Consider the following 26,019-nt stretch of genomic DNA (forward strand, 5'->3'; position numbering starts at 1 on the left):
TGACAAAATAGTGTGTACGTCTTTTCATTCATTGTATCACTATTTTGTTACTATTTGTGGCATCACTGCGAAAACTGACACTTCAAAACAAGTGAATATGAACATGATAAACTCAAGAGTAGTAGTTTCTAAGTATATCATAAGTATATTTCCAAATTCAAAACTTGTGTCTAGAAATGGAGTTTGTGAGAACATTTGGCCCCAGAGAACAGGCAACATGCATCAACTGCAGATCAAAACAATTATTTCATTTTATTTGAAAATGAATGGTGTAATTTAAGAGGTAAGTCTAAATACCATAGAACTTTCAAAAGAAATGAACTAGTTAAGTGATATTACTTAAAATTTTACTTAGGAAAATGAAAAAAACGTATAAAAAAATTTGTAGCTGGAATTTGTATACATGTGTATTGCAACCAATGTTGCTGATGATAGTACCAGTTGTTTGATAGTAAACTTCAGGTACATTTGCACTGGTTTGTGTTTTTAGGCCACTACTGTATTCTTAACCTGCAACCTGTGGCTTTCGCATGCAGATATATTCCTCAACAATAATTAAAAGATCAAGTAGTTATTTGCATGCATAAGTGTTTTCATTACTATTGTGTAAGGGAATCCATTATTAACCCCCCAATTTATATCGGGGGAAAAACAGTCCATGATGCTCTTTATTGCGAAGTTCCAGCTAGATTACAACATTGTCGTCTGCATTTTCACTAATTCTTTCATTGAACATTCGGGAAGCATCGAAAATATTCTTCAGATATGATTCCGTTGTGTGTAACATCTGCATGACTGTGCATGTGCATCACCAGAGGGCGCATGCTTCTGCTCCATTACAGTGTCAATAAAATGGTCATATCTACACTTTCTGCACCCCTGGACTCAAGGAAACAGTATTCTTGCAGATACAGTAATCAGCACATGGACGTTTCCGTCTGAATGCAGCGCTGGTGCTCGTGCTAATCTCATCTGTTCCTCACGCAGAGTCTGCTTCTGAAATACACGGGAATAACAGGAAGAATTCCATAAAGGATTTGTGTGCAATCCAAAACATCTCGTGTAGATAAGGTAAGATGCACACAAAGTTTGCTTTGAATTCCAGCAACAAAAAAAGCCTCACAGATATGTAATCTTCATTGGCGTTATTTTTATTTTTCAAAAGTCATCGCGCGTTTCACCGTTTTTGTTTTTACACAAAAGTGCAAAGATCTCGTGGATGGATTTGTTCACATTCCAGCTGCTGCCATTTTGTTTATTGTTTTAACCCTGTTCTGTCATTTTAAGCACATTTCAACTTTAACCATTTGAGCACACTAAACATGCACTCGATAAGTCTAAGTGGTTAAAGAAAAAGGCAAAATTTGATCGACCATTGTTACATCGGACTACAAAACAGAGCAATTATTAAATACATTGTCAAATAAAATCAACTAATCAATCAGGCACAATGCAGAACACACAAAAAAAGATGAATGATGCTATATAACACATGACATTATTGTTGTCATTGTTTTAATTTGTCCAAAAAAAAAACTTATTTATTCAAGTGGTGCTCACTGCAGAGCCATATGACATCCAGCTCCACCTCTCTGGACGTCATGGTTTGAGGGATAATAGGCTTGTTCGCAAGGGGGTAATCTTTCAGAAAAAACTGAAGCTTCCCTGGGGGCCGCCATTGATTAGCAGATCCCCACCTGCTGTTAGCATTCCATTGACTCCCATTCATTTTGGCGTCACTTTGACAGCGAATAACTTTACATCTGAGGCGTTTAAAGACTCCATTTGTAAAGAAACACGAAAATGTATAAAAGGCTCCATTACCTTGTATCTTACGTTATGGCCCCGTAGAAGCAGTTTTTGTAAAAATAGGCTAACGATTGCGTCATAACCACGCTACTCTCTGTCACACAGTAGAGAAATGACCGTATGGACAGGAGGAGAAGCTTGCGGGCAATCGGGGGGACGTGGAGGCAACATGACAAAATAATTAATCAGAATACTTAGCAAAAGTTTCTCCTGCTCCAGCTCATGGACACCTCCTACTCACACTCTCCGTCTCTGCAAGTTTTGGAAGGGAATGATTCAGATTTCTCTTGGCACAGCTACTAGAAGACAGACAGGTTGCTCACGTCACATCTACGTCGTCAAGCTCAGTTTGAGTCTGCACAGTACGCTCAGCCATCAGGAAGTGAGTGCTTCTAATTGACTTCACTTTTCTCCGTTGAATCCAATGGGGTCGCTGTGTCCATTTCTTTTACTGTCTATGCTTGTTCGACTTGAACCGTCGCTGCACAGACCGATCGGTTTAGGACATCAAAGTCCCGCGAGAGCAATTCAAAAGCATAAGGAGCTGTCTGCTCAATATTCTCTCTTGTGGTATTTTGATGTCATACACCGATCGGTCTGTGCAGCGCCGGTGTGGTGAACAAATGAGTCCTTGAAGAGATGAGTCCGAGCTTAGGACCCCATTCGTATGCCAGTAGTCTGCCTGATCTAAATCTGTTCTCGCGACAACTTGTAGCTAACGTGAGCTGTTTTAGTGTTATTATGTGGTAGCTTTATGTAGAATGCTAAATCCCGCTGCTATATACAAGGTAAGATTAAATTAAATTGTATATTGTATATGTAAATTGTATATATTCTATAGCTAATATTTAAAATCTCAAGTTGCGTCAATAGCAGAGGAGAAAGACTCATCTCTTCAGTAGGACTCATTTGTTCACCACACCGGTTCAAGTCGAATAAGCCTATAGACCTTATGTAGCCCCGCCCCTTTTCAGCGCTGCGCTTGTTGTCTTTTGACTTCCGGTCTGTATTTTCACAGCGATCTTACGTATTTATGAATGAACGGCTCGTTTTAAAATCTTCCCGGTCTACTGACATTTGTTAAGACATCTGCTTTAAACATTAATCCTCATGATAACTTTCGTTAACTTTACATTAAGTAAATCCACTTCTAAAGCTAATTACTCCTGGACAGCAATGCCATAGAAATATACAGAGCGACCGCAAAAACGTAAGTTCAAAGACAATATTCGAAAGATGGCGGCGCCCTCGTTTCTATGGCGCATAAGGTCTATAGTTATGGTGGGGTTAGGGTGTGATTAGACCTTCTAGCTCCACCCATTACACCCAAATTACATCCAGATAGGGGGAGCTGGACTTCACACTCCACCCATGGCTCTGCAGTGAGCAGCCTCTCGATTTATTGGGCATAAATTAGGAGTAGAACAGTGTTGCCAAAGCAATATATATATATATATATATATATATATATATATATATATATATATATATATATATATATATATATTGCTTTGGCAACACTGTGTGTGTATATATATATATATATATATATATATATATATACACAATGCCAAATGTGGGTGCATTTCAACTGTGTGTAACACAGTCACTCTCTACTAGCCACTTTGACGGGCTGAATTTTGTATATAATGTATATACACATTTTTCAATTGAATTCTTTTAAAAAGGCATCTGAAATAATAAACTAAGTGCAAGGTAGTCTTGTCAAAAATATAAATTTTTCGAGACATCAATACTAAAATATCTGAAATGGTTCCAATACTCATTTTCCACAGAATAGAGACACGATACCAGTGCGCTTTCTCTCTCTCTCATCCCCGCCTCCCCTTCATTTGCTCCGGATGAATATGGGTGGTATTACAGGGCATGGGAATGCGTGCATTGCGTATAATTTTACTCATTCCTGCAGATTTTGTGCTCACAACCAAAGTATGCACACAAAAAGCCGCCTCTCAATAATAAATTGAGTTCTTTTTCGCTGCTTATTGCGCACGTGGTGTTTGTGGATTAGATGCACTATTTGTCATATTCATTGATATCTGCAAGAAATGTTGTGCTCGCTAGCAAAACCTTTGCAATCCCCCAAGAAACTTTACGTTCGCTCACAAAAAAATGAGCGAACACAAAGTTTCTCGGGGGAACACAAAACATTTGTGAGAGAATGCAAAAACAATGAGTTATTTTTCCTCCCATCTCATATTTTTTTCACCACCATGTCCCTTTAGGGGCTCCGTCTCTTTTGAACTCTTTGCGAATGAATGCAAAGTTTCTTGAGGGAATGCAGAACATTTGCGAGAAAACACAAAAGCATTGACATAATTTTTCGTCCATCTCATATTTTTTTGCTTCACCATGTCCCTTTAGGGGCTCCATACTCTCGCGGTGCTTTGATGGCATACATCACAGTGACTTGGCAAAGATGCTGTCATAAACTAAACTAAAATTGCATGTACTGCTTGAAATCAGATGCCGATTTGGCTGTACAGCACTGCATGAAGTCAAACACACCTAATTCTTTATCTCTAATTTAACATTTCAAAATTCCCCTCCGCCATTTTGAAGTGCATTCGACTTCGTCAAGTGGACAAGTGAAGTTTATTTGGACAGACCCTCGACCCCGCGATTTTGACTGATGGAGCGAGTCTACTTCATATATACACTTCAGGCAGATCCAAAGAAGACTGCAATGCACCACAAAAGTCGCACTTAAAGTCCACATGAATTCAAAATTGACCATATTTACTTTGTTTGCCTAAATTGTTAGTTTTGTGGTGAACAATTCATCCATGCAAGTCAATCCACACAAAAAAATTTTTTGGCTTTGTAATCTTTAATCAAAATCTGAAAATGCTCCTCCCCTCTGCCTTGGAGGACCTTCTCTGATGACGTATGTTTGACGGCTTGGTTTGGGAAACGCTTAACCACTCCCCTCAAACCGTTAGTCTGCTATGAGCGAGAGATGGAGAGGAGGAGCGCTAGAGTAAAACCCTGCCCTCTGTTCAATATTCCTTTTCACTGGGAAATACGTCACAGCACTGGAGAAAAGTCGTTTGCAACTTCCGGTTCACGCGGACTTTAATTTACCCCCACCCGACACAACTCTAGTGTGAGATATTGGAGTTATTTTGGTGGGTTTTCAAGGGTTCCGCCAGTAGTGGGCACTCATGCAACGTAAATAATAACGTACATCTTAGTGAACGAGATGGAGGGAAGTTAGTGAGGGAAGGGCATTAAAAAAAAACTGGACTTAAACGCCTAAGAGTGAACCGGGCCAGATGGGGCGAGGCCGTAATTATATATCCTAGCCTTAAAGGGATACTCCACTTTTTTCGGAAATATGCTCATTTTACAACTCCCCCAGAGTTAAACAGTTGAGTTTTACCGTTTTAGAATCCATTCAGCCGAACTCCGGGTCTGACGGTACAGCAGGCGTAGTGATATGACGCAGCGCCTGAAAATAGGTCTAATAGGTTAGACAAACTTAGTCCCGGTCACGTTGGAAGAAGTTACCGAGCTGGGGACTATTTTTAGGCGCTGCGTCATATCACTACGCCTGCTGCACCCATGGTACGGCCGCACAGTTCCTTGATTATTACGCCGGAATGAGAGTAGTTCCTAGCCATATAGGCTTAGAAAATCGCAACTTTTCATTTTCCGTCGATCTTAGTACACAGTTTAACTACAGAAGAGTCAAGTTTTAAATAGGAAAAATATTGAAACTCTTTGGTCATTTTGAAAGAAATGCTACTGGACCCGTCTGAATCAATGATCTATGCTAAGCTATGCTAAAAGTGGTACCGTCAGACCCGGAGTTCGGCTGAATGGATTCTAAAACGGTAAAACTCATCTGTTTAACTCTGGGGGAGTTGAAAAATGACCATATTTCCGAAAAAAGTGGAGTATCCCTTTAAGCATCACACAAACCTATTCACATCACTTGCTTTAAAAATAAGCATTATCTGTCCCATTTAAGAGCTTATAATTTGAATAAGGACACACAATAAAATGTACTCCCAATGTGGTTTTAATACATGTTTTACTGTAGTATTACAAGACATTTTACCCTAACAAATATAACAACTAAGGTTATAAATGTGGCTTCCTTGGACCTTGCTTGCAGTTCTTTCTGAAGCTGCACAAGAGACGGGTTAAGAGGAAGAGACGGCATGGAGAGGCGGTTTAATATTGCTGAGGTCCTGGTCGAGTTATTTGATTCTAGTGAAGAGGAAACAGATGCGATTCTACCTATGACAAGTGATGGATGGATGAAAAAGGAAAGAGACGCGACCCTACATTCAAGTGATGGATGCATGGAAGAGGAAAGAGATGCAACCCTACATTCAAGTGATGGATGGATGGAAGAGCTATACCTGGAAGGAGAAGCTAAGACAGAGGAGGAGCTCTTCGATCAAGCTTCTGAAACAGAGGACAATACAGAATTCGACCCAGACTATCACTCTACTGATGGAGAAGAGGAAGAGGAAGAGGAAGAGGAAAAGGACCCTCCTGAGGCGGATGCCGCTTACCAGTCCAAAAACGGGAACATATTGTGGACTTCAACAAGTCCTTCAGAGAGACGAGGGAGAATACCAATTCATCGTGTCATCAAAATGAACCCTGGACTAACCAAGTTGGCATGTTCCAAAGGCAAAGACATAATATCAACATTTGAATTGTTTTTCCCAAATGACATTAAAAAGATTTTGATTGAAATGTCCAATTTAGAGGGGAAACGTGTTTTTGGTAAAGCCTGGAAAAGCCTGGACTGGACGGACATACAGGCCTATTTCGGTCTGTTGATTCTGGCAGGCGTGTATCGATCCCACCATGAGGCTTTGAGAAGCTTATGGAGCGCTGTGTCGGGGAGGGCAATTTTTCGTGCTACCATGCCTTTGCAAACTTTTGCCATTATGTCAAGGATCTTCTGCTTTTATAGAAAGGATGCAGGGTCTGGCCGAAAGAAAGATGACAAACTGGCACCAGTAAGGGACATCTGGGAAAAATGGGTCCAACGTCTGCCGCTCTTGTACAATCCAGGCCCGAGCGTCACTGTGGACGAGTGCTTGGTCCCTTTCAGAGGTCGCTGTCCCTTCAAACAATACATGCCGAGTAAACCGAGCAAGTATGGAATTAAAATCTGGGCGGCTTGCGATGCCAGCTCGAGCTACGCATGGAACATGCAGATCTACACAGGCAAAGCTGCCGACAGGAAGCCAGAAAAGAACCAGGGAATGCGTGTGGTCTTGGACTTGACATCCGGTCTCAAGGGACACACCATCACATGTGACAACTTTTTCACCTCGTATGCCCTCGGCGAGGAGCTGCTCCAAAGAAAAATGACCATGATCGGAACAGTCAGATCCAACAAGCCTGAGCTCCCTCCTGCGCTCCTGTCAGTCAAACACAGAGCCCGATTCTCGTCCATGTTCGCCTTCACCGAGACACACGCTCTTGTGTCCTACTGTCCCAGAAAAAACAAAAATGTGCTTTTGATGAGCACATTACATAGAGATGCCGCAATAAGCAGCCAAGACCACAAGAAGCCAGAAATAATCCTAGACTACAACAAGACCAAAGGTGGAGTTGACACTCTTGACAAGGTATTTTACTTTGCATTATTTATATGTTATTGGCATGAAATGAAAATTAACCCTATCTATTTTCTAAATGCAAATTATAGATCTTATTGTGAACAATTCATCTGTGCATATGTTTTCTCTTTTAAAATTCTGTTACACCTGGATGTACATAATAGAATTGAAAAGATCTGGTACTACTTCCATCTTATCACAACTTTGAGGGCAAATGGCATGTATGAAGTGACCTGAATTGTCAGCTGATGACTAAAGCTTTTGTGTTTTTTGCTTGTCATTTAACTTCCAGCTAGTTGCCACATACACCTGCCAAAGAAAGATAATGCGTTGGCCAATGGTTATCTTCTTTAACATGTTGGATGTCTCCGCCTACAATTCATTTGTGCTCTGGACCGAAATAGATCCTACGTGGAACAAACAGAAGTGCTTCAAAAGGCGACTCTTTCTGGAAGAGCTAGGTGAAGCTCTGGTGACTCCCTTCATGATAAGACGGCAAGTCATTCCCCGCACGCCAGCCTCTCAGAATATGGTAATGGAGGCACAAGCATGCTCTCAAGTAAATAAAGCCTCCCCCGAAAAGGCTACGTACCATAAAGTGATGGAAGCACGCGCCTGCTCTGTTAAAGTCAAAGAAACCGGCCCCTCGCCAGTCTCAACCCCCTCTAAGAGGAAAAGATGTCAGGTCTGTGAATCAAAGTTGAGCAAAAAAACCAACATGACGTGCAATAACTGTAACATGTACATTTGCAAGTCACACGCTGTTATAACTACTTACTGCCACCCGTGCAACAAGAGAAAGAAGGTTTAAAGCGGGGCTCAGTAGTTTCGGGATTTCTTCGCTGTATTCTCGCTTTTTGCTCGCAGGTTTCTCTCTAGAGCTCCCCCCACAGCTTCGGAATAGATATTTGACAACACTGTTGTAAAAACTCGTTGGCGATTCTCAGACACGCTAGTAGATCAACGAAATCAAAGGAGATGGGACATTCTTTAAAACGTCTTCTTCATTCGGGTTCGAACAGCGTGAGGGAGCGCAATAATGACAGCATTTTAGCAGATTTCTTTTGGCCGTAAAGCAATTGTTTACATCGCGAGACCTGATATCACGCGATACTTCCTGACGCGGCGGCCCGCCGGCCCAAAGTTGCAAGTGCGGATTTTCCGCTCACGGGCACCAGGGGGGTGCGAAACGACCACCATTCAACCCCAACTAAGTAATATAACCATTCCAATGACTCTGAAGCTGTTCAGTTAAGGTAAAAAAGTTACTTAGATCACCTTTAAACAGGATTTGTCACTGCTTATGTGTTGTTTTTTTACTCAGTTTTTATGACAAATTCTTTTCTTGCTATTCTCTTTAGTAATGTTTTTGCTAATCTTCTGATTATTAACCCCTTTTTCTCGAGATTTTTATTAGTTTACTTCATTAGAGTTACTGAATGTTGATGTTTTAAATAAATGATATGACAAAATAGTGTGTACGTCTTTTCATTCATTGTATCACTATTTTGTTACTATTTGTGGCATCACTGCGAAAACTGACACTTCAAAACAAGTGAATATGAACATGATAAACTCAAGAGTAGTAGTTTCTAAGTATTTCATTAGTATATATCCAAATTCAAAACTTGTGTCTAGAAATGGAGTTTGTGAGAACATTTGGCCCCAGAGAACAGGCAACATGCATCACTGAAGCCAAGCCACCTACTGGTTATAATTGTTATTTCATGTCACTGTCATTTTTTTCAGCAGGTGTTTTCAAATACATACACAATATTTTTCTAATTTGTCAGTTTAATGGAGCGTATGTTTTTATTGCAGATCAAAACAATTATTTCATTTTATTTTAAAATGAATGTTGTAATTTTAGCGGTAAGTTAAGTCTAAATACCATAGAACTTTCAAAAGAAATGAACAAGTAAAAATGTTACTTAAAAATACCTAGGATGGGATGTTTAATTTTTATTAACTTAGCTGGAATTTGTATACATGTGTATTGCAACCAATGTTGCTGATGATAGTAACCAGTTGTTTGATAGTAAACTTCAGGTACATTTGAACTGGTTTGATTGTGTTTTTAGGCCACTACTGTATTCTGAACCTGCAACCTGTGGCTTTCGCATGCAGATATATTCCTCAACAATAATTTAAAGATTATCAAGTAGTTATTTGCATGCATAGATGCATAAGTGTTTTCATTATTATTGTGTAAGGGAATCCAATATTAACCCCACAATTTATATGATGCTCTTTATTGCGAAGTTCCAGCTAGATTACAACATTGTCGTCAGAATTTTCATCAATTCTTTAATTGAACATTCGGGATGCATCGAAAATATATGATACCGTTGTGTGTAACATCTGCATGACTGTGCATGTGCATCACCAGAGGGCGCATGCTTCTGCTCCATTACAGTGTTAATAATATGGTCATATCTACAATTTCTGCACCCCTGGACTCAAGGAAACAGTATTCTTGCAGCTATTACAGTAATCAGCACATGGACGTTTCCGTCTGAATGCAGCGCTGGTGCTCGTGCTAATCTCATCTGTTCCTCACGCAGAGTCTGCTTCTGAAATACACGGGAATAACAGGAAGGATTCCATAAAGGATTTGTGTGCAATCCAAAACATCTCGTGTAGATAAGGTAAGATGCACACAAAGCTTGATTTGAATTCCAGCAGCAAAAAAGCCTCACAGATATGTAATCTTCATTGGCGTTATTTTTATTTTTCAAATGTCATGGCGCGTTTCATCGTTTTTTTTTTTTACACAAAAGTGCAAAGATCTCGTGGATGGATTTGTTCACATTCCAGCTGCTGCCATTTTGTTTATTGTTTTAACCCTGTTCTGTCATTTTAAGCACATTTCAACTTTAACCATTTGAGCACACTAAACATGCACTCGATAAGTCTAAGTGGTTAAAGAAAAAGGCTAAATTTGACCGACTATTGTTAATACATCGGACTACAAAACAGAGCAATTATTAAATACATTGTCAAATAAAATCAACTAATAAATCAGGCACAATGCAGAACACACACAAAAATGAATGATGCTATATAACACATGACATTATTGTTGTTGTTGTTTTAATTTGACTTATTTATTCAAGTGGTGTTCACTGCAGAGCCATATGACATCCAGCTCCACCTCTCTGGACGTCATAGTTAGGGTGTGGTTAGACCTTCTAGCTCCACCCATTACACACAAATTACATCCAGATAGGGGGAGCTGGACTTCACACTCCACCCATGGCTCTGTAGGGAGCAGCCTCTCGATTTATTGGGCATAAATTAGGAGTAGAACAGTGTTTGCAAATAAATAAATAAATATATATATATATATATATATATATATATATATACACACACACACACAATGCCAAATGTGGGTGGATTTCAACTGCGTGTAACACAGTCACTCCCTACTAGCCACTTTGACGGGCTGAATTTTGTATATAATGTTTATACACATTTTTCAATTGTATTCTTTTAAAAAGGCATCTGAAATAATAAACTAAGTGCAATGTAGTGTTGTCAAAAATAAAAAAAATTAAAGACATCAATGCTAAAATATCTGAAACGGTTCCAATCCTCATTTTCCGCAGAATAGATACCAGTGCGCTTTCTCTTTCTCATCTCTCCGACAGCGAGTGACGCACAACCCCGCCTCCCCATTCATTTGCTCCAGATGAATATTGTTGGTATTACAGGGCATGGGAATGCGTCGCGCATTGCGTATGGCAGTTTTTTTCCATGGTGCTGATGTCAAAATTGTTGCCAGTGAAAATACTGAGTAGCTAGTAACTTTGGAAAACCATTAGCCACAGTGGCTAGAGATCAAAAAAGTTAATGTCAAGCCCATTTAGTTGCAGTGATGCTATGCTGGCGCATGCTAAAAATGTCTGTAAATGTACGACAAGGCAGCCTCAGTTTTTAGAACCAGCAGCACAAACCAAAAGCATGATGGGGAACGCTTATTGGCTGAGAACATTTGTGACATTTTGTTCCTGGCGGAAATGTTAATAGGTGTGTTTGACTTTGGCTGGATTTAATGGATCGGTGAGATATGCCCCTTGCAGTGATGGAAAGTCCAGATCATTTTACTCACTCAGCTCTTTGAATCTCACTCCGCAAAATGAAATAATCTTTTCTTCAAGTAATTTCGTTCATTTCAGCAGAATATAATTAAAAATGTTACATGTTAATTGGCAAATTCCACAACACATCTACTTGCGCAAAAGAGAGAAAACTATAATGCAGCCAAGGCCAAATTATGAGAAACAGAAATGATTAATTCATCTTTCTGTTTCCTGTACAAAACCTATAGGATGTTGCACAGGTGCGGTCAACACAAAATGAGCAAACAACTCGTTGTTCCTGAGTCATATTAAAGATTTTGTTCAAAATTAACAAATCGTGCATGATTGACACATCACTAGCGGCTTGCAGTCTGGGAAGAAATTTTCTGTGTTCCGTGTTCTGTAGTGACGCTCACGTGGTGTTTGCGGATTAGATGCACTATTTGTCATATTCATTGAACATCCGCAAGAAATGTTGTGCTCACTAGCAAAACCTTTGCAATCCCCCAAGAAACTTTGCGTTCGCTCGCAAAAAAACGAGGCAACACAAAGTTTCTCGGGGGAACACAAAACATTTGTGAGAGAATGCAAAAACAATGAGTTATTTTTCCTCCCATCTCATATTTTTTTCACCACCATGTCCCTTTAGGGGCTCCGTCTCTTTTGAACTCTTTGCGAATGAATGCAAAGTTTCTTGAGGGAATGCAGAACATTTGCGAGAAAACGCAAAACCATTGACATAATTTTTCGTCCATCTCATATTTTTTTGCTTCACCATGTCCCTTTAGGGGCTCCGTACTCTCGCGGTGCTTTGATGGCATACATCACAGTGACTTGGCAAAGGTGCTGTCATAAATTAAACTAAAATTGCATGTACTGCTTAAAATCAGATGCCGATTTTCAAACGAAGTCAAACACACCTAATTCTTTTATCTCTGATTTAACATTTCAAAATTCCCCTCCGCCATTTTGAAGTGCATTCAACTTCGTCAAGTGGACAAGTGAAGTTTATTTGGACAGACCCTCGACCCCGCGATTTTGACTGATGGAGCGAGTCTACTCCATATATACACTTCAGGCAGATCCAAAGACTGCAATGCACCACAAAAGTCGCACTTAATTTACCCCCACCCGACACAACTCTAGTGTGTGATATTGGAGTTATTTTGATGGGTTTTCAAGGGTTCCGCCAGTAGTGGGCACTCATGCAACGTAAATGATAACGTACATCTTAGTGAACGAGATGGAGGGAAGTTAGCGAGGGAAGGGCATTAAAAAAACCTGGACTTAAACGCAGCCTAAGAGTGAACCGGGCCAGATGGGGCGAGGTCGTAATGATATTTCCTAGCCTTCACACAAACCGATTCACATCTCTAGCTTTAAAAATAAGCATTATCTGTCCCATTTAAGAGCTTATAATTTGAATAAGGACACACAATAAAATGTACTGCCAATGTGGTTTTAAGACATGTTTTACTGTAGTATTACAAGACATTTTACCCTAACAAGTATAACAACTAAGGTTATAAATGTGGCTTCCTTGGACCTTGCTTGCAGTTCTTTCTGAAGCTGCACAAGAGACGGGTTAAGAGGAAGAGACGGCATGGAGAGACGGTTTAATATTGCGGAGGTCCTGGTCGAATTACTTGATTCTAGTGAAGAGGAAACAGATGCAATACTACCTATGACAAGTGATGGATGGATGAAAGAGGAAAGAGATGCAACCCTACATTCAAGTGATGGATGCATGGAAGGGAAAAGAGATGCAACCCTACATTCAACTGATGGATGGATGGAAGAGGAAAGATACCTGGAAGGAGAAGCTGAGCCAGAGGAGGAGCTCTTCGATCAAGCTTCTGAAACAGAGGACAATACAGAATTTGACCCAGACTACCACTCTACTGATGGAGAAGAGGAAGAGGAAGAGGACCCTCCTGAGGTGGATGCCGCTTACCAGTCCAAAAACGGGAACATATTGTGGACTTCAACAACTCCTTCAGAGAGACGAGGGAGAATACCAATTCATCGTGTCATCAAAATGACCCCTGGACCAACCAAGTTTGCATGTTCCAATGCCAAAGACATAATATCAACATTTGAATTGGTTTTCCCAGATGGCATTAAAAAGATTTTGATTGAAATGTTCAATTTAGAGGGGAAACAAGTTTTTGGTAAAGCCTGGAAAAGCCTGGACTGGACGGACATACAGGCCTATTTCAGTCTGTTGATTCTGGCAGGCGTGTATCGATCCCACCATGAGGCTTTGGGTAGCTTATGGGGCGGTGTGTCGGGGAAGGCAATTTTTCAAACTAGCACCAGTAAGGGACATCTGGGAAAAATGGGTCCAACGCCTGCCACTCTTGTACAATCCAGGCCCGAGCATCACTGTGGACGAGTGCTTGGTCCCTTTCAGAGGTCGCTGTCCCTTCAAATACATGCCGAGTAAACCGAGGAAGTATGGAATTAAAATCTGGGCGGCTTGCGATGCCAGCTCGAGCTACGCATGGAACATGCAGATCTACACAGGCAAAGCTGCCGACAGGAAGCCAGAAAAGAACCAGGGAATGCGTGTGATCTTGGACATGACATCCGGTCTCAAGGGACACACCATCACATGTGACAACTTTTTCACCTCGTATGCCCTCTGCGATGAGCTGCTCCAAAGAAAAATGACCATGATCGGAACAGTCAGATCCAACAAGCCTGAGCTCCCTCCTGCGCTCCTGTCAGTCAAACACAGGGCCAGATTCTCAACCATGACACACGCTCTTGTGTCCTACTGTCCCAGAAAAAAACAAAAATGTGCTTTTGATGAGCACATTGCATAGAGATGCCGCAATAAGCAACAAAAACCACAAGAAGCCGGAAATAATCCTAGACTACAACAAGACCAAAGGTGTAGTTGACAACCTTGACAATAATATACCTTGACAATATTACAAGGTATTTTATTACTTTGCATTATTTGTTTTCAATCAATGCCAAATGGCACATGTATAATTAATATAATTGTCAGCTGATGAGCTAAAGCTTGTTTTTGTTTTATTTTGTTTCCAGCTTTTTGTCACATACACCTGCCAAAGAAAGACAAATTGTTTGGCCCATGGTGATTTTCTTTAACATGTTGGATGTCTCCGCTTACAATTCATGTGGGTGGGAATAAATCCTACATGGGAAGAAATTAAGAGATACAAAAGGAGACTCTTTCTGGAAGAGCTACGTGAAGCTCTGGTGACTCCCTTCATGAAAAGACGGCAAGGCATTCCCCGCACGCCAAGTATGCTCTTCGGGAAACAAAGCCTCCCCCTCGCCAGTCTCAACCCCCTCCAAGAGAAAAAGATGTCAGGTCTGTGAGTCAAATAAAGACACAAAAACCAGCATGAGTTTTTGCAAGTCACATGCTGTTATGACTACTTACTGCTACGCATGCGAGAAGAGCAAGAAAGTTTAAACTGGATTTGTCACTGCTTATGTGCTGTTTTTTTACTCTGTTTTTATGAGAAATTTTGTTCTTGCTTATTCTCTTTAGTAATTTGTTTGCTAATCTTCTGATTATTGCTCCTGTTTTCTTGACATTTTTACTAGTTTGCTTCATTAAAGTTACTGAATGTTGATGTTTAAATAAACAATACGCTACAAAATAATGTCTACTCTATGTCTTTTCATTGTAACCATATTTGTAACCATAATGTGGGATCACTGGAAAAACTGACACTTCAAAACAAGCAGATTTTAAAATGTTAAACTTCGTCAAATACTAATGTTTCTAAGCAAGTATATATCCAAATTCATAACTTGTGTCTAGAAATTACGTTTTTTAGAACATTTGGATCCAGAGACCAGGCAACATGTTTACCAATGCAAAATGTATAATCTGTTCCCTTTCGTGGTCACTACGAGTTACGTTAGTGACGACGAATGGGGTTTCGCTTAGAAAGCCTATCACCTTTGAGTATATAAAACGAGCCAATGGCAATGAAATGCCATGGGTCTGCGGAATTTGCATAGCGTAACTCTGCCCCACCTCGTGGGTATATAAGGAAGTACGCCGGCAACATGCAGATATGTTTTCGCTTCGGAGCCGAGAGCTTTTCTTCACTCCACAAAGCCAAAGCCTGAGTTTACTCTTTCTCTTTCATCCCTTCGCGACGAGCGACTCTCCGGTGTTGGTGTGACGGCGATCTCCAGCGAGTGCACATTGCCTGCTGATCTGTGCAGTGATCTGCCAGTAAGTGTGTTTCTCCCTGGTTGCTTCAACATCCGCAGAGTTTTACTTGCATGCGGCACGTCTTTTTAAAGATGCCTTGCCCATGCACTTCCGGTTGCAGTCGCAATGTATCCAATTCTGATGGGCACAATCGCTGCTTTGTGTGTTTGGCCATTGATCACGCTAAAGCAGTGCTTGTGGATGACTCATGTTCTCACTGTGGGAACTTGACCATCGCAACGCTACGGTCGAGACTCAATGAGCTCATTCGAGCGAGAGTCCCCTCATCCACACCCCGATCTACGGTCTCCCCGAGAGGCTGTACTTCGGCTGGTGGCCAGGGTGACCTGAGGGTGACGGTGTGGAACAAAACACAGTCGATTCGACGGTACGTCTGTGGTTCGCATGATCCCGCTGGCACAGTTTCTGGGAGCCTGGCTAGAGCTTCCCAGGCTGTCCCGCTGGGTTGCGAGAACCATCAGGCTCGGCTACGCGATTCAGTTTGCGCAGTCTCCTCCCCGCTTCAGGGGAGTCCGCTTCACTATGGTCGGTGGCAATGCCCCTGTCATGAGAGTGGAGGTCGCCACCCTACTGGCGAAGGGTGCGATCGAGACTGTCCCTCCAGTCGAAATGAAGTACAGCTTCTACAGCCCCTACTTCATTGTACCGAAGAAATCCGGTGGGTTACGGCCAATCCTCGACCTGCTCCCTTCACAGGCTGCCGTTCAAGATGCTCACAGCCAAACGCATCCTCCAGTGTGTGCAGCCGCAGGATTGGTTTGCAGCGATCGACCTGAAGGACGCCTACTTCCATGTCTCCATTTTACCTCAACACAGACCGTTTCTTCGGTTTGCTTTCGAGGGGCGGGCATACCAGTACGCGGTTCTCCCATTCGGGCTAGCCCTATCTCCTCGCGTCTTCACGAAAGTCGTCGAGGCAGCCCTTGTTCCCCTCCGGGAACACGGGGTTCGCATTCTGAACTATCTCGACGACTGGCTTATCCTAGCTCACTCTCAAGACCAGGTTTGCGAACACAGGGACCTTGTGCTCCGGCACCTAGCTCGTCTGGGCCTTCGGGTCAACTGGGAGAACTCCGAGTGACGTCAGACCTTCACCCCGTGGATGAACCTCAGCTTTCTACTAACGAGTTTCCCGGCATGTTGTTGTATCAACAGATGCCTCCACCACGGGCTGGGGCGCCATGTGCAATGGACATGCTGCCGTGGGCTCCTTGACAGGACCCCAGCGCCTTTGGCATGTCAATTGCCTCGAGTTGCTGGCTGTACGTCTCGCCCTGCACCGCTTCCGTGCGTTGCTCAGGGGTCAGCACGTACTAGTCCAATCAGACAATACCGCGACAGTAGCGTACATCAACCATCAACCCCATGTCTATGTTCCCACCGTATGTCGCAACTCGCTCGCCACCTCCTCATATGGAGTCAGAAACATCTGAGGTCGCTTCGAGCCATTTATATCCCAGGAGACCTGAACCGTGCGGCCGACAAGCTGTCTCGGCTTCGGCCTCTCCCTGGAGAATGGAGACTCCATCCCCAGTCGGTTCAGCTGATTTGGGATCAGTTCGGGGACGCACAGGTAGATCTGTTTGCCTCCCACGACTCGTCCCACTGCGACCTGTTTTATTCCCTGACCGAGGGCACGCGGTCTCCTCGCGACAGCACCTCCCTGGCCAATCCCTCTGAGGAAGGAGGGGCACCCTATGGCACCCTCGTCCCGATCTTTGGAACCTCCACGTGTGGCTCCTGGACGGGACGAGGCAGGTTTGAGTACCCTACCACCAACGGTGGTGGCTACCATCACTTCCGCTAGAGCAACTGGTGTTCTTCTAAACATCAAGAACCCACGAAATGCCCGATCAGTGTCGTGCTTTCTTTCCTGTGTTAGGGGTAAACAGTTTAGGACCCAAGGACCAGATGTTTGAAAGAAGACCCGGAGTCAGAATTATAAAAAAATAGAAGAAAAGTTTTACTGAAGATAGTTTGCAGTTTCATCAGCAGAAGTCAGCTTCAAGACTCACACAGGAGTTCGTAGGCCGCCCCGCTTACAGTTACAAAGATCACAGCAGTTATGCCATTTCCAAGGTCTAAGCTACGTCATTGCTTACAGGCTGAATGATTCAGATTGGCTAAGAAATTCATAAATATAGTAATTTTCCACACATATACAGATAGACAGAAGCATATCTCCATAGATTATGCCGCTGACACTCGGACCCTGAAGTTAGGCACGTCATGACCTTCCAGGTCGCAAATTTGGGTTGCTGGGTGCCAGCATGTCTCGAACAACAACTCAGTCAATCTCCAACAATGCCAGTGGTTCCTTAACCTGTAAGCAAGAAGACTAACACACACACCCGGCACACATCTTTTCCAAGGTTGGATTTGGCCAGGCTCTAACTATAAACAGTAGAGTCCTCTCAAAACATCAAGATAACAAGTTCTTTCTCTCAGGATAGGACACTTTATCCTAAATGGAAACTATAGGCTTTAACTGACAAATGGTAAACACTATGGGCCCTATCTTGCACCCAGCGCAATTGACTTTGTACACCGACGCATGTTTCATTCCTATTTTGCACCCGCGCAAAGCGCGCTTTTCCCTCCACAGAAGCACGTCGCTAAACTAGGGAATGAACTTGCGCTCTCTGGGCGGTTCAGCGCAAAAAAGGAGGCGTGTTTTGGCGCAAACGTTCCCTGGTGCTATTTTACTGTTCCATAAAACAATTGCGCCACTGGCCAGAAAAAACCTAGTCTAAAGTCAGTGGCGCGTTGCGCGTTGTTCATTATGCTATTTTAAGGGCGCATGCTTGACCATAATGTATAGAGTGCACAAACGCTCATACACTGTGATTCTCTAATCTACACAGAAGCAGCAGTTTTCATTTTTGCAAATCATATTATTACAAACGATAGATAGATAGATAGATAGATAGATAGATAGATAGATAGATAGATAGATAATTTATTATAAATATAATAATTTATTATAAAAGCATACATCTAGCTTACACATTTACCCACATTATTATATGCCTGTTTAGCCGAAGCTAATTTGGGTGTGTTTCTCCCATCCCCAATGTCACTTCTCTCTCTTTTACGGCCGTGAAGAGAGCGTTGCTCTCCTCGGCTGTGAACCGCTCTTGACGCGCGCCTGGCAATCCGCCGTTATAATAGCAATACGCCAAGGAAAAAGTGCGTCTGCTCTTAAAGGGAATGTGAGATGATGCTCTGATTGGTTTATTTCACGTTACGCCCAAACCACACCTATGAATAATGAAGCTACTTCAGACCAACCCCTTTTAGATTTGCGCCCGGCGCAAGAGTCATTTATCCCGCCGGGAAAATAGCAACAGCGCCAAGACCCGCCCACAAAGTTACTTGCGCTTTGCGCTTTGACACTTGCGTTTCAGATCGTTAAAATAGGGCCCTATGTGTTTTAACATGTTGAAGACCTTTCTCAAACACAAAACAAGTCCCTATTTAATTTCTGGAAGCTGGGATAAATAGGCAAGCAATGTTACTGCATTCAAATATCAAATACTGACATTAATGAATACATGAAAAGAACATTTCAGTAATCACACTGGTAACTTCTATAACAAAGTAAAATCTCCAGAGAAGTCATTCAACTCATTTGATATTTAGAAGGAAAAGTATTGATTAATACCTTGATTATAATCACTCATTACATATACATTGAAGCAGCAGTGGATTCCAATCCACTCCCTTCACCTGCAAGAAGGGTTGGAGCGAAGGCTGTCTCCCTCCACCCTGAAAGTGTATGTTGCCGCCATTGCTGCACATCACAACGCAGTTGAAGGTAAGTCCGTTGGAAAGCACGACCTGATCATCAGTAGGGGTAGGGGTAGGGGACCTGCAGGCATTTTCGGTTGATGAAGCATGCCTGGAATTCGGGCCAGCTAACTCTCATGTGATCCTGAGACCCCGGCCTGGATATGTGCCCAAGGTTCCCACCACACCCTTTCGAGACCAGGTGGTGAACCTGGAAGCGCTGCCCTTTGGGGAGGCAGACCCAGCCTTGGCACTGCTCTGTCCAGTACGCGCCCTCCGTGCTTACGTAGACAGAACGCAGTGTTTCAGGACCTCAGACCAGCTCTTTGTCTGTTATGGTGGGAGGCTGAAGGGAAAGGCTCTCTCCAGGCAAAGGTTGTCTCACTGGATAGTGGATGCCATTGCTTTGGCATACCAGCAGCGAGGTCAACCATGCCCCCTTGGTGTGACGGCCCACTCTACCCGGAGTGTGGCATCCTCTTGGGCTCTGGCGCATGGCGCCTCTGCAGAGCTGCAGGCTGGGTGACACCTAACACATTCGCGAGATTCTATAATCTCCGAGTGGAGCCAGTTTCTTCTCATGTACTCGCTTCAACTAGCCGGTACTAGATTCTGCTCAGGTGTCTTTGCTTGCTCTCCATTCCTCTCCACGGACGGGATACGTGCGATATTCTCCTCAGGTGAGCCTAATAAGCCCTGAGTCTCCTCCAGCACTGTTGACGTCAACGCCAGAGTTATGCCACCGGCAGCTTTCGCACTTGGCTAGGTGTCTCCATGTGCATGGTTCCCCCATTGGGCGACCCCCACATGTGTATTTCCACTGTAAGCCTCTCTGAGCATGTGTCTTTCCCTCGGCAAGCCACCTTGCCACCCCTGGGGTTGAAATATTCCACCTGCGGCTGGACACCCCAGTGATTCTCCATATGCAGCCCCTCGGGGTCATATGTGTATTCCAAGTCCCCCCTTCGGGCTGGGCATAATTGCATATTTCCACTGATATATGCTTCCCAGTGTACCTTGGTATTCCTGTGTTAAGTAGGACTCCTTCGTCCGTGCTAGTCTCACGACAGGGAGCTCAGACTTGTGCAGGGCACTGGAAGACAGCCAAGGTGGCGTGATTAGACTGGGGACCCCATTCGTCGTCACTGACGTAACTCGTAGTGACCACGAAAGGGAACGTCTCGGTTACGTATGTAACCCTCGTTCCTTGAGTAGGGAACGGAGACGTTACGTCTCCCTGCCACTTCCACTGTACCGCTGGGATCGCCTGAGTTCAGTCTCAACTCCTCAGCGAAGAAACATTATTATCTGCATGTTGCCGGCGTACTTCCTTATATACCCACGAGGTGGGGCGGAGTTACGCTATGCAAATTCCGCAGACCCATGGCATTTCATTGCCATTGGCTCGTTTTATATACTCAAAGGTGATAGGCTTTCTAAGCGAAACCCCATTCGTCGTCACTGATGTAACGTCTCCGTTCCCTACTCAGGGAACGAGGGTTACATACGTAACCGAGACGTTTATTGCTCCTTGTTTTATTTACATTTTTATTAGTTTACTTCATCATTAGGTATTGAATGTTGATGTTTTAAATAAAGATAGGATACATAATAATGCATACTCCAGTCTTTTCTTTGTAACACTCTTTGTAACCATATAATAGGCTATGGCATCACTGCAAAAACAAGTGGATTTTAAAATGATTTGACAAATATTAGTGTTTCTAAGCAAGTATACGCAAGAATATATCAAAATTCATAACTTGTATCTAGAATTGAAAATTTGTAAGAATATTGGGTTCCAGAGATCGAGACCAACGTGTGTATCACTAACTGGTTACATTTTTTATTTTTGTCAAGACATTTAAAAAAAAATTCTTAATGAATGTAGTAAAAGTCATATAAAAATATTATAGATATTAATAATTTAGAGATAAGTTAGGTCTAAATACCATAAAAATGGCAATATTTTAGTGACTTGCTTTTAAAAATATGTATGTATAATGTGTGTCTGTGTATATATATATATATATATATATATATATATATATATATATATAATTATTATATATTTATAAATTAATTTACTCACCTTGGTATTGTTCTAATGTACAATCTTAATTTTTTTTGTCCTACTAGCGCTCTTCCATAATGGCAGTGAGCAGTGACTAACTTCAAGCTTTTTAAAATAAAAAAAAAAATATGCAAAACTATCACAAGATGACTCGTGCTGTGTTTTCCAACTGTAAGGAAATCCCTAAAAGTATATGTACTTTATTATCTCAGGTGAATTTCTCCAGACCAGATCTCCGGCTGTCAGATAACAGTTGACTGGTGTGAATCTATGGTGTGAACTCGCTTTGTTGTTGCGACAACCAGAACACAAGAGAGATATTCACCTCAGAGAAGAAATTACGTGTATAATTAATTATCCAGGAGCCGGGTGTTGCGTTTTGATTAATCTTAATTTCTCAAAATGGCGCGCTTGTGGTTTTGAACTGCTACGCTAATACATTCTCACCATGAAAGCGCATAAACAGCCAAAGTCAGGATTTTCGGTAAATGATAAATTATACTTCGGTTTGTTTTTCACAAAACCCTATGCCCTCAGAACAAGGGAGAGCTTGGCTCCTCAAAAAATAAATACATAAATAAAATAGAGAGAGAGAGAGAGAATAATCCACAGTACGAAAATAAAACAATTCAAATATTACGAAATATGATGTTAAAAAATGACACCAGCAGTTAGTTTTAAGCTTTTCTTTAAAGTCATAATGAAATCAAAATTAACCATTATTTTTTATGGAATATTGCACTATTTATTGTAAGATATATATATATATATATATATATATATATATATATATATATATATATATATATATAGGCTATATATATGAAGAGTTCAGATGCAAAAGCCTCTAAGTGCCATCTGAAATTTTCTTCTAATGATCATTTTTATAAAGCTCGTATATTTAAGGTCAATAATTTCACTTAAATGGTAATGCAAATGACCTATTAATTGTCATTTAAGTGAAATTACTTAAATATACAAGCTTTATAAAAATGATCATTCTAAAAGAAAATTTCAGATGGCACTTAGAGGCTTTTGCATCTGAACTCTTCATATATACATATATATATATATATATATATATATATATATATATATATATATAATTGATGTGCCCTCACAATCTTTAATCAGAATAACTTTCCCTCCCTCTTGCAGTGTCATCTCTTCCTCTTCTCTTCTCTGATGACGAGGGCGGGGCAACCTGTCACTCACATGAGATCGACCAATAGCAAACCACAACAATCCAATCAATTCCCACCCTACATTTTTTTCTTGTTCCAGAAGAAAAAACTTGGATATACGTCACAATAGGGAAGAAAAGACTATCACAACTTCCGCTTAATGGCGACTTTGATAGACCCCCAAAAGTGTGCCATGGGTTTGGTGAGAATTAGTTAAGAATGAATGGGGAATAGTCATGTGAGAGGAGGCAGTGCCTCCATCATCATGCTATGATTGGTCAATTACTAAATCCCGCCTCTTATTTTTGTGTGTGTGTGTGCCACATCCACTAGTATCTGCCAAAGTGGTCAGAATGAATAAGAAATGGTCTTAATGGGAAGACTAATAAAAAAGTAAGTAAACAACTTACTTAGATTTTCTCCGCTTTATCACATTACATTAAAACTTCAAATGACTTGAAAATGTGATCTGTGAGGGTTTTTTTCTGCACAATCAGTTTTGTGAAATTCATCCTTGTGTCTGTGACCATTATGACATCTGCCGTGTTTACCGAGCTTGATGATCTGAAAATAAGTTGACTATAAAAAAAAGCTAAATATCAGTTAACAAAAATACATGAAATATGAAAAATGAAAAATTTTGGAATAAATGTAAAACTGTTTTAACATGCTTAATCTTTATAAGAAATGTACTTTGTTTTAATAAAAAAGAACATGTATTACATTCTTAATGTAAAAATACAAAATAATGTTGTTTTCTTGATATAGTGTAATTAATGTAATGTAAATAAATGTGTCAACTTTAGACCAACAGTAGGGCGAGTAATTTGGGGGTGAACTGTCCCTTTAATTTGCCTTTAAAAATACTTTTAACACTTAACTGTTACTTTTATTTTGTATATATTTTTTATGTTATTTTATAGCTTGACTGGAGGCCAGACCAGATGGCTTTCATGTCCAGACTGTCTCGGTCCCGGAGTAATTCCAGGTCTCCCAGCAGAAAGGACTCGGAGAGGGGCTCTCCTGTACTAACGGTTTCTGAACTCGAGCGTCTGCTCTACACGGGGAAAACCGCCTGTAATCATGCAGATGAAGTGTGGCCAAGACTCTACATAGGTGACCAGTGAGTGGCCCATCAATACATGTGGTTTTGGTCATTACGTATACAGGATTTTGAACAGTAGATTACTATTTATCACCTAAACTTTTAATACTCATTTCAGAGAAATTGCCTCAAACCGCAAAGAACTCATCAAGCTTGGGATCACACACATCCTCAACTGTGCTCAGAACAAATGGAGAGGCGGTGCAGAGCATTACGCTGGCATGAACATCACGTATCACGGCATTGAAGCCCACGATTCGCCTTCCTTCGACATGAGTGTGAACTTCTACCCAGCGGCCGAGTTCATTCACAGAGCCCTTAGTACCGGAGGTCAGTTCAGAAGCGGCCTCTTTCTTTTTAAACAATTCCCTGGCTAATTATAATAAAAATAAAGGCTAAAAATAAAACCCAGCCTTTAAGTTTCATTAAGATCTTTTTTTATTCTTCATTTCTTTACTAAATAAATGATGTACTGGGTTGAGTGTGCAATGCATACTTGTACTTGAGTGTGCACCCCCCCCCCTTTTACTTTTATTTTCCATTTGCTGTTATGTATAACATATTTGTGCTTATATGCGACTTTTGAATTTATATTTGGAAATTCTAAATATATGTGTGCATACCTATGGGGTCCAAAAATGTGAGATCAAGTAAAACTTGTCATTTATGTCATTATGCATTACATTCAGTATAACAATTTGTATTTTTTGATATTTGATATGTCATTTTAATTACAGATATTCAGTGTAGTCTCAGACTTTTTTTAATCATACATGTGAGAATTATGATGCAGTGTCTTTTATTTTGTAGGAACGGTTCTTGTGCATTGTGCCGTCGGGGTGAGCCGATCTGCTACGCTGGTTCTGGCCTACCTCATGATTCGGCAGAACATGACTTTAGTGGAGGCCATCAAGACCGTGAAGGACCACCGTGGCGTAACACCGAACCGCGGGTTCCTACGTCAGCTCAGCGGTCTAGACAGCATTCTGCGTGCCAGCCGCAATTCAACATAACCGGTAGCTTTTGAACTTCAACCTTTCTGGCCCAGGCCTTGATCTAATGCGTTGCAGTGAATAAGAGCAGAATGTTTTTACACACACTTTATTCCAACTGTTCTCCTGCGGTCAATAGAAATGCCTTATTACATCAGGAACTCTAGAAATGTGCGTAATGCCTTATACACTGTTAACCGTTCACATCTGTTCACACGACCACCCACTGAAATGTTGCCATGTTAGAGAACTGACCCACGTGTTTTCCTCAAAGCAAGCAGGAATGCTTAAAGCTACACTGTGTAATTTTTTTTGTTGATTCTTAACAAAAACACTTTGTTCTTTCAAAATGATATATGCTCATTAATGTGTAATTACTTCTACCAACTAATCAAGTATTCTCGTAAGCGTAGAATCTGCCATTTAGAATACATGGCGGCAGCCATGTTGCGCCTCCATCTTGAAAACACATTAGCCAAAGAGGGACATACCTGGAAATTCAAGCTTCGCCTTTCGCGTTTTTACACTCAGTGGCGCCGTGACGAATGCGAGGGTGAGATTACTCGCGACTGCCGGCAGATTTGAAATAATACGGCCACCGTAGGAGTTAAAACGCCCTCGGAATGGGAGGAGCTAGAAAGTAATATTCAGTTGGTAGTCATAAACAATTTCACCGCTAGATGGGAGAAAATCCTACACAGTGTAGCTTTAAAGGGTTAGTTCACCCAAAAATGAAAATTCTGTCAGTAATTACTCACCCTCATGTTATTCCAACCCCGTAAGACCTTCGTTCATCTTCGGAACACAAATTAAGATATTTTTGATGAAATCTGAGTGCTGTCTCACTCCTCCATAGGCTTCTAAGACACTATAACTTGCTGGCCCAGAAAATGCATTAAAGACATCGTTAATATAGTCCAAGTGACTCCAGTGGCTCAATCTTAGCCTCGAGTCTTTTCACATAGTGTTTAAGCGTAGCGCGTCTGTGTTGCACGTCACCACGTAGGCTCACTATTGGCCGACGCTGGTCATGTGTGTGATACGTGGTGACGTGCAACACAGACGCGCTACGCTTAAACACTACGCGAAAAGACTCGAGGCCCAGAGAGAAGAAAATGAAAAGTGGAATAAAGTCGTTATT

At 41.6% G+C, this 26,019-nt stretch overlaps 2 protein-coding genes across 4 annotated transcripts; both read left to right on the plus strand.

Moving 5' to 3' along the window:
* Positions 1 to 835: 835 nt before the first annotated feature.
* On the plus strand, positions 836 to 8,893 carry LOC311285406 (piggyBac transposable element-derived protein 4-like). The gene is made up of 3 exons (XM_084401042.1): positions 836 to 1,071; positions 5,951 to 7,430; positions 7,714 to 8,893. Exons 2-3 carry the CDS (start codon positions 5,997 to 5,999, stop codon positions 8,230 to 8,232), a joined length of 1,953 nt encoding a protein of 650 aa, XP_084257168.1. The 5' UTR covers positions 836 to 1,071; positions 5,951 to 5,996; the 3' UTR covers positions 8,233 to 8,893.
* Positions 8,894 to 9,724: 831 nt separating this feature from the next.
* On the plus strand, positions 9,725 to 25,737 carry dusp26 (dual specificity phosphatase 26). 3 transcript variants are annotated; one of them, XM_084400153.1, is made up of 6 exons: positions 9,725 to 10,069; positions 22,756 to 22,983; positions 23,115 to 23,174; positions 23,705 to 23,904; positions 24,005 to 24,216; positions 24,697 to 25,737. In XM_084400153.1, the coding sequence occupies exons 4-6, from the start codon at positions 23,726 to 23,728 to the stop codon at positions 24,897 to 24,899; spliced, it is 594 nt and encodes a 197-aa protein (XP_084256279.1). In that variant the 5' UTR covers positions 9,725 to 10,069; positions 22,756 to 22,983; positions 23,115 to 23,174; positions 23,705 to 23,725; the 3' UTR covers positions 24,900 to 25,737. The 3 variants fall into 3 exon arrangements, with proteins under 3 accessions (XP_084256279.1, XP_084256278.1, XP_084256280.1); XM_084400152.1 differs by having other exon boundaries at positions 22,756 to 23,174; XM_084400154.1 differs by lacking the exons at positions 22,756 to 22,983; positions 23,115 to 23,174 and having other exon boundaries at positions 9,726 to 10,069.
* The last annotated feature ends 282 nt before the right edge of the window (positions 25,738 to 26,019 follow it).

The sequence above is a fragment of the Rutilus rutilus genome, assembly GCF_951802725.1.
Source record: "Rutilus rutilus genome assembly, chromosome: 25".
Lineage (NCBI taxonomy): Eukaryota > Metazoa > Chordata > Actinopteri > Cypriniformes > Leuciscidae > Rutilus > Rutilus rutilus.

Bases quoted from the DNA above. Each gene is read 5' to 3' on its own strand.
- LOC311285406 (XM_084401042.1), top strand. From the start codon at position 5,997: ATGGAGAGGCGGTTTAATATTGCTGAGGTCCTGGTCGAGTTATTTGAT. The intron at 7,431-7,713 runs GTATTTTACTTT...TTTAACTTCCAG, and splicing joins GAGTTGACACTCTTGACAAG to CTAGTTGCCACATACACCTG.
- dusp26 (XM_084400152.1), top strand. From the start codon at position 23,726: ATGGCTTTCATGTCCAGACTGTCTCGGTCCCGGAGTAATTCCAGGTCT. The intron at 23,905-24,004 runs GTGAGTGGCCCA...TACTCATTTCAG, and splicing joins AGACTCTACATAGGTGACCA to AGAAATTGCCTCAAACCGCA. The intron at 24,217-24,696 runs GTCAGTTCAGAA...TTTATTTTGTAG, and splicing joins CAGAGCCCTTAGTACCGGAG to GAACGGTTCTTGTGCATTGT.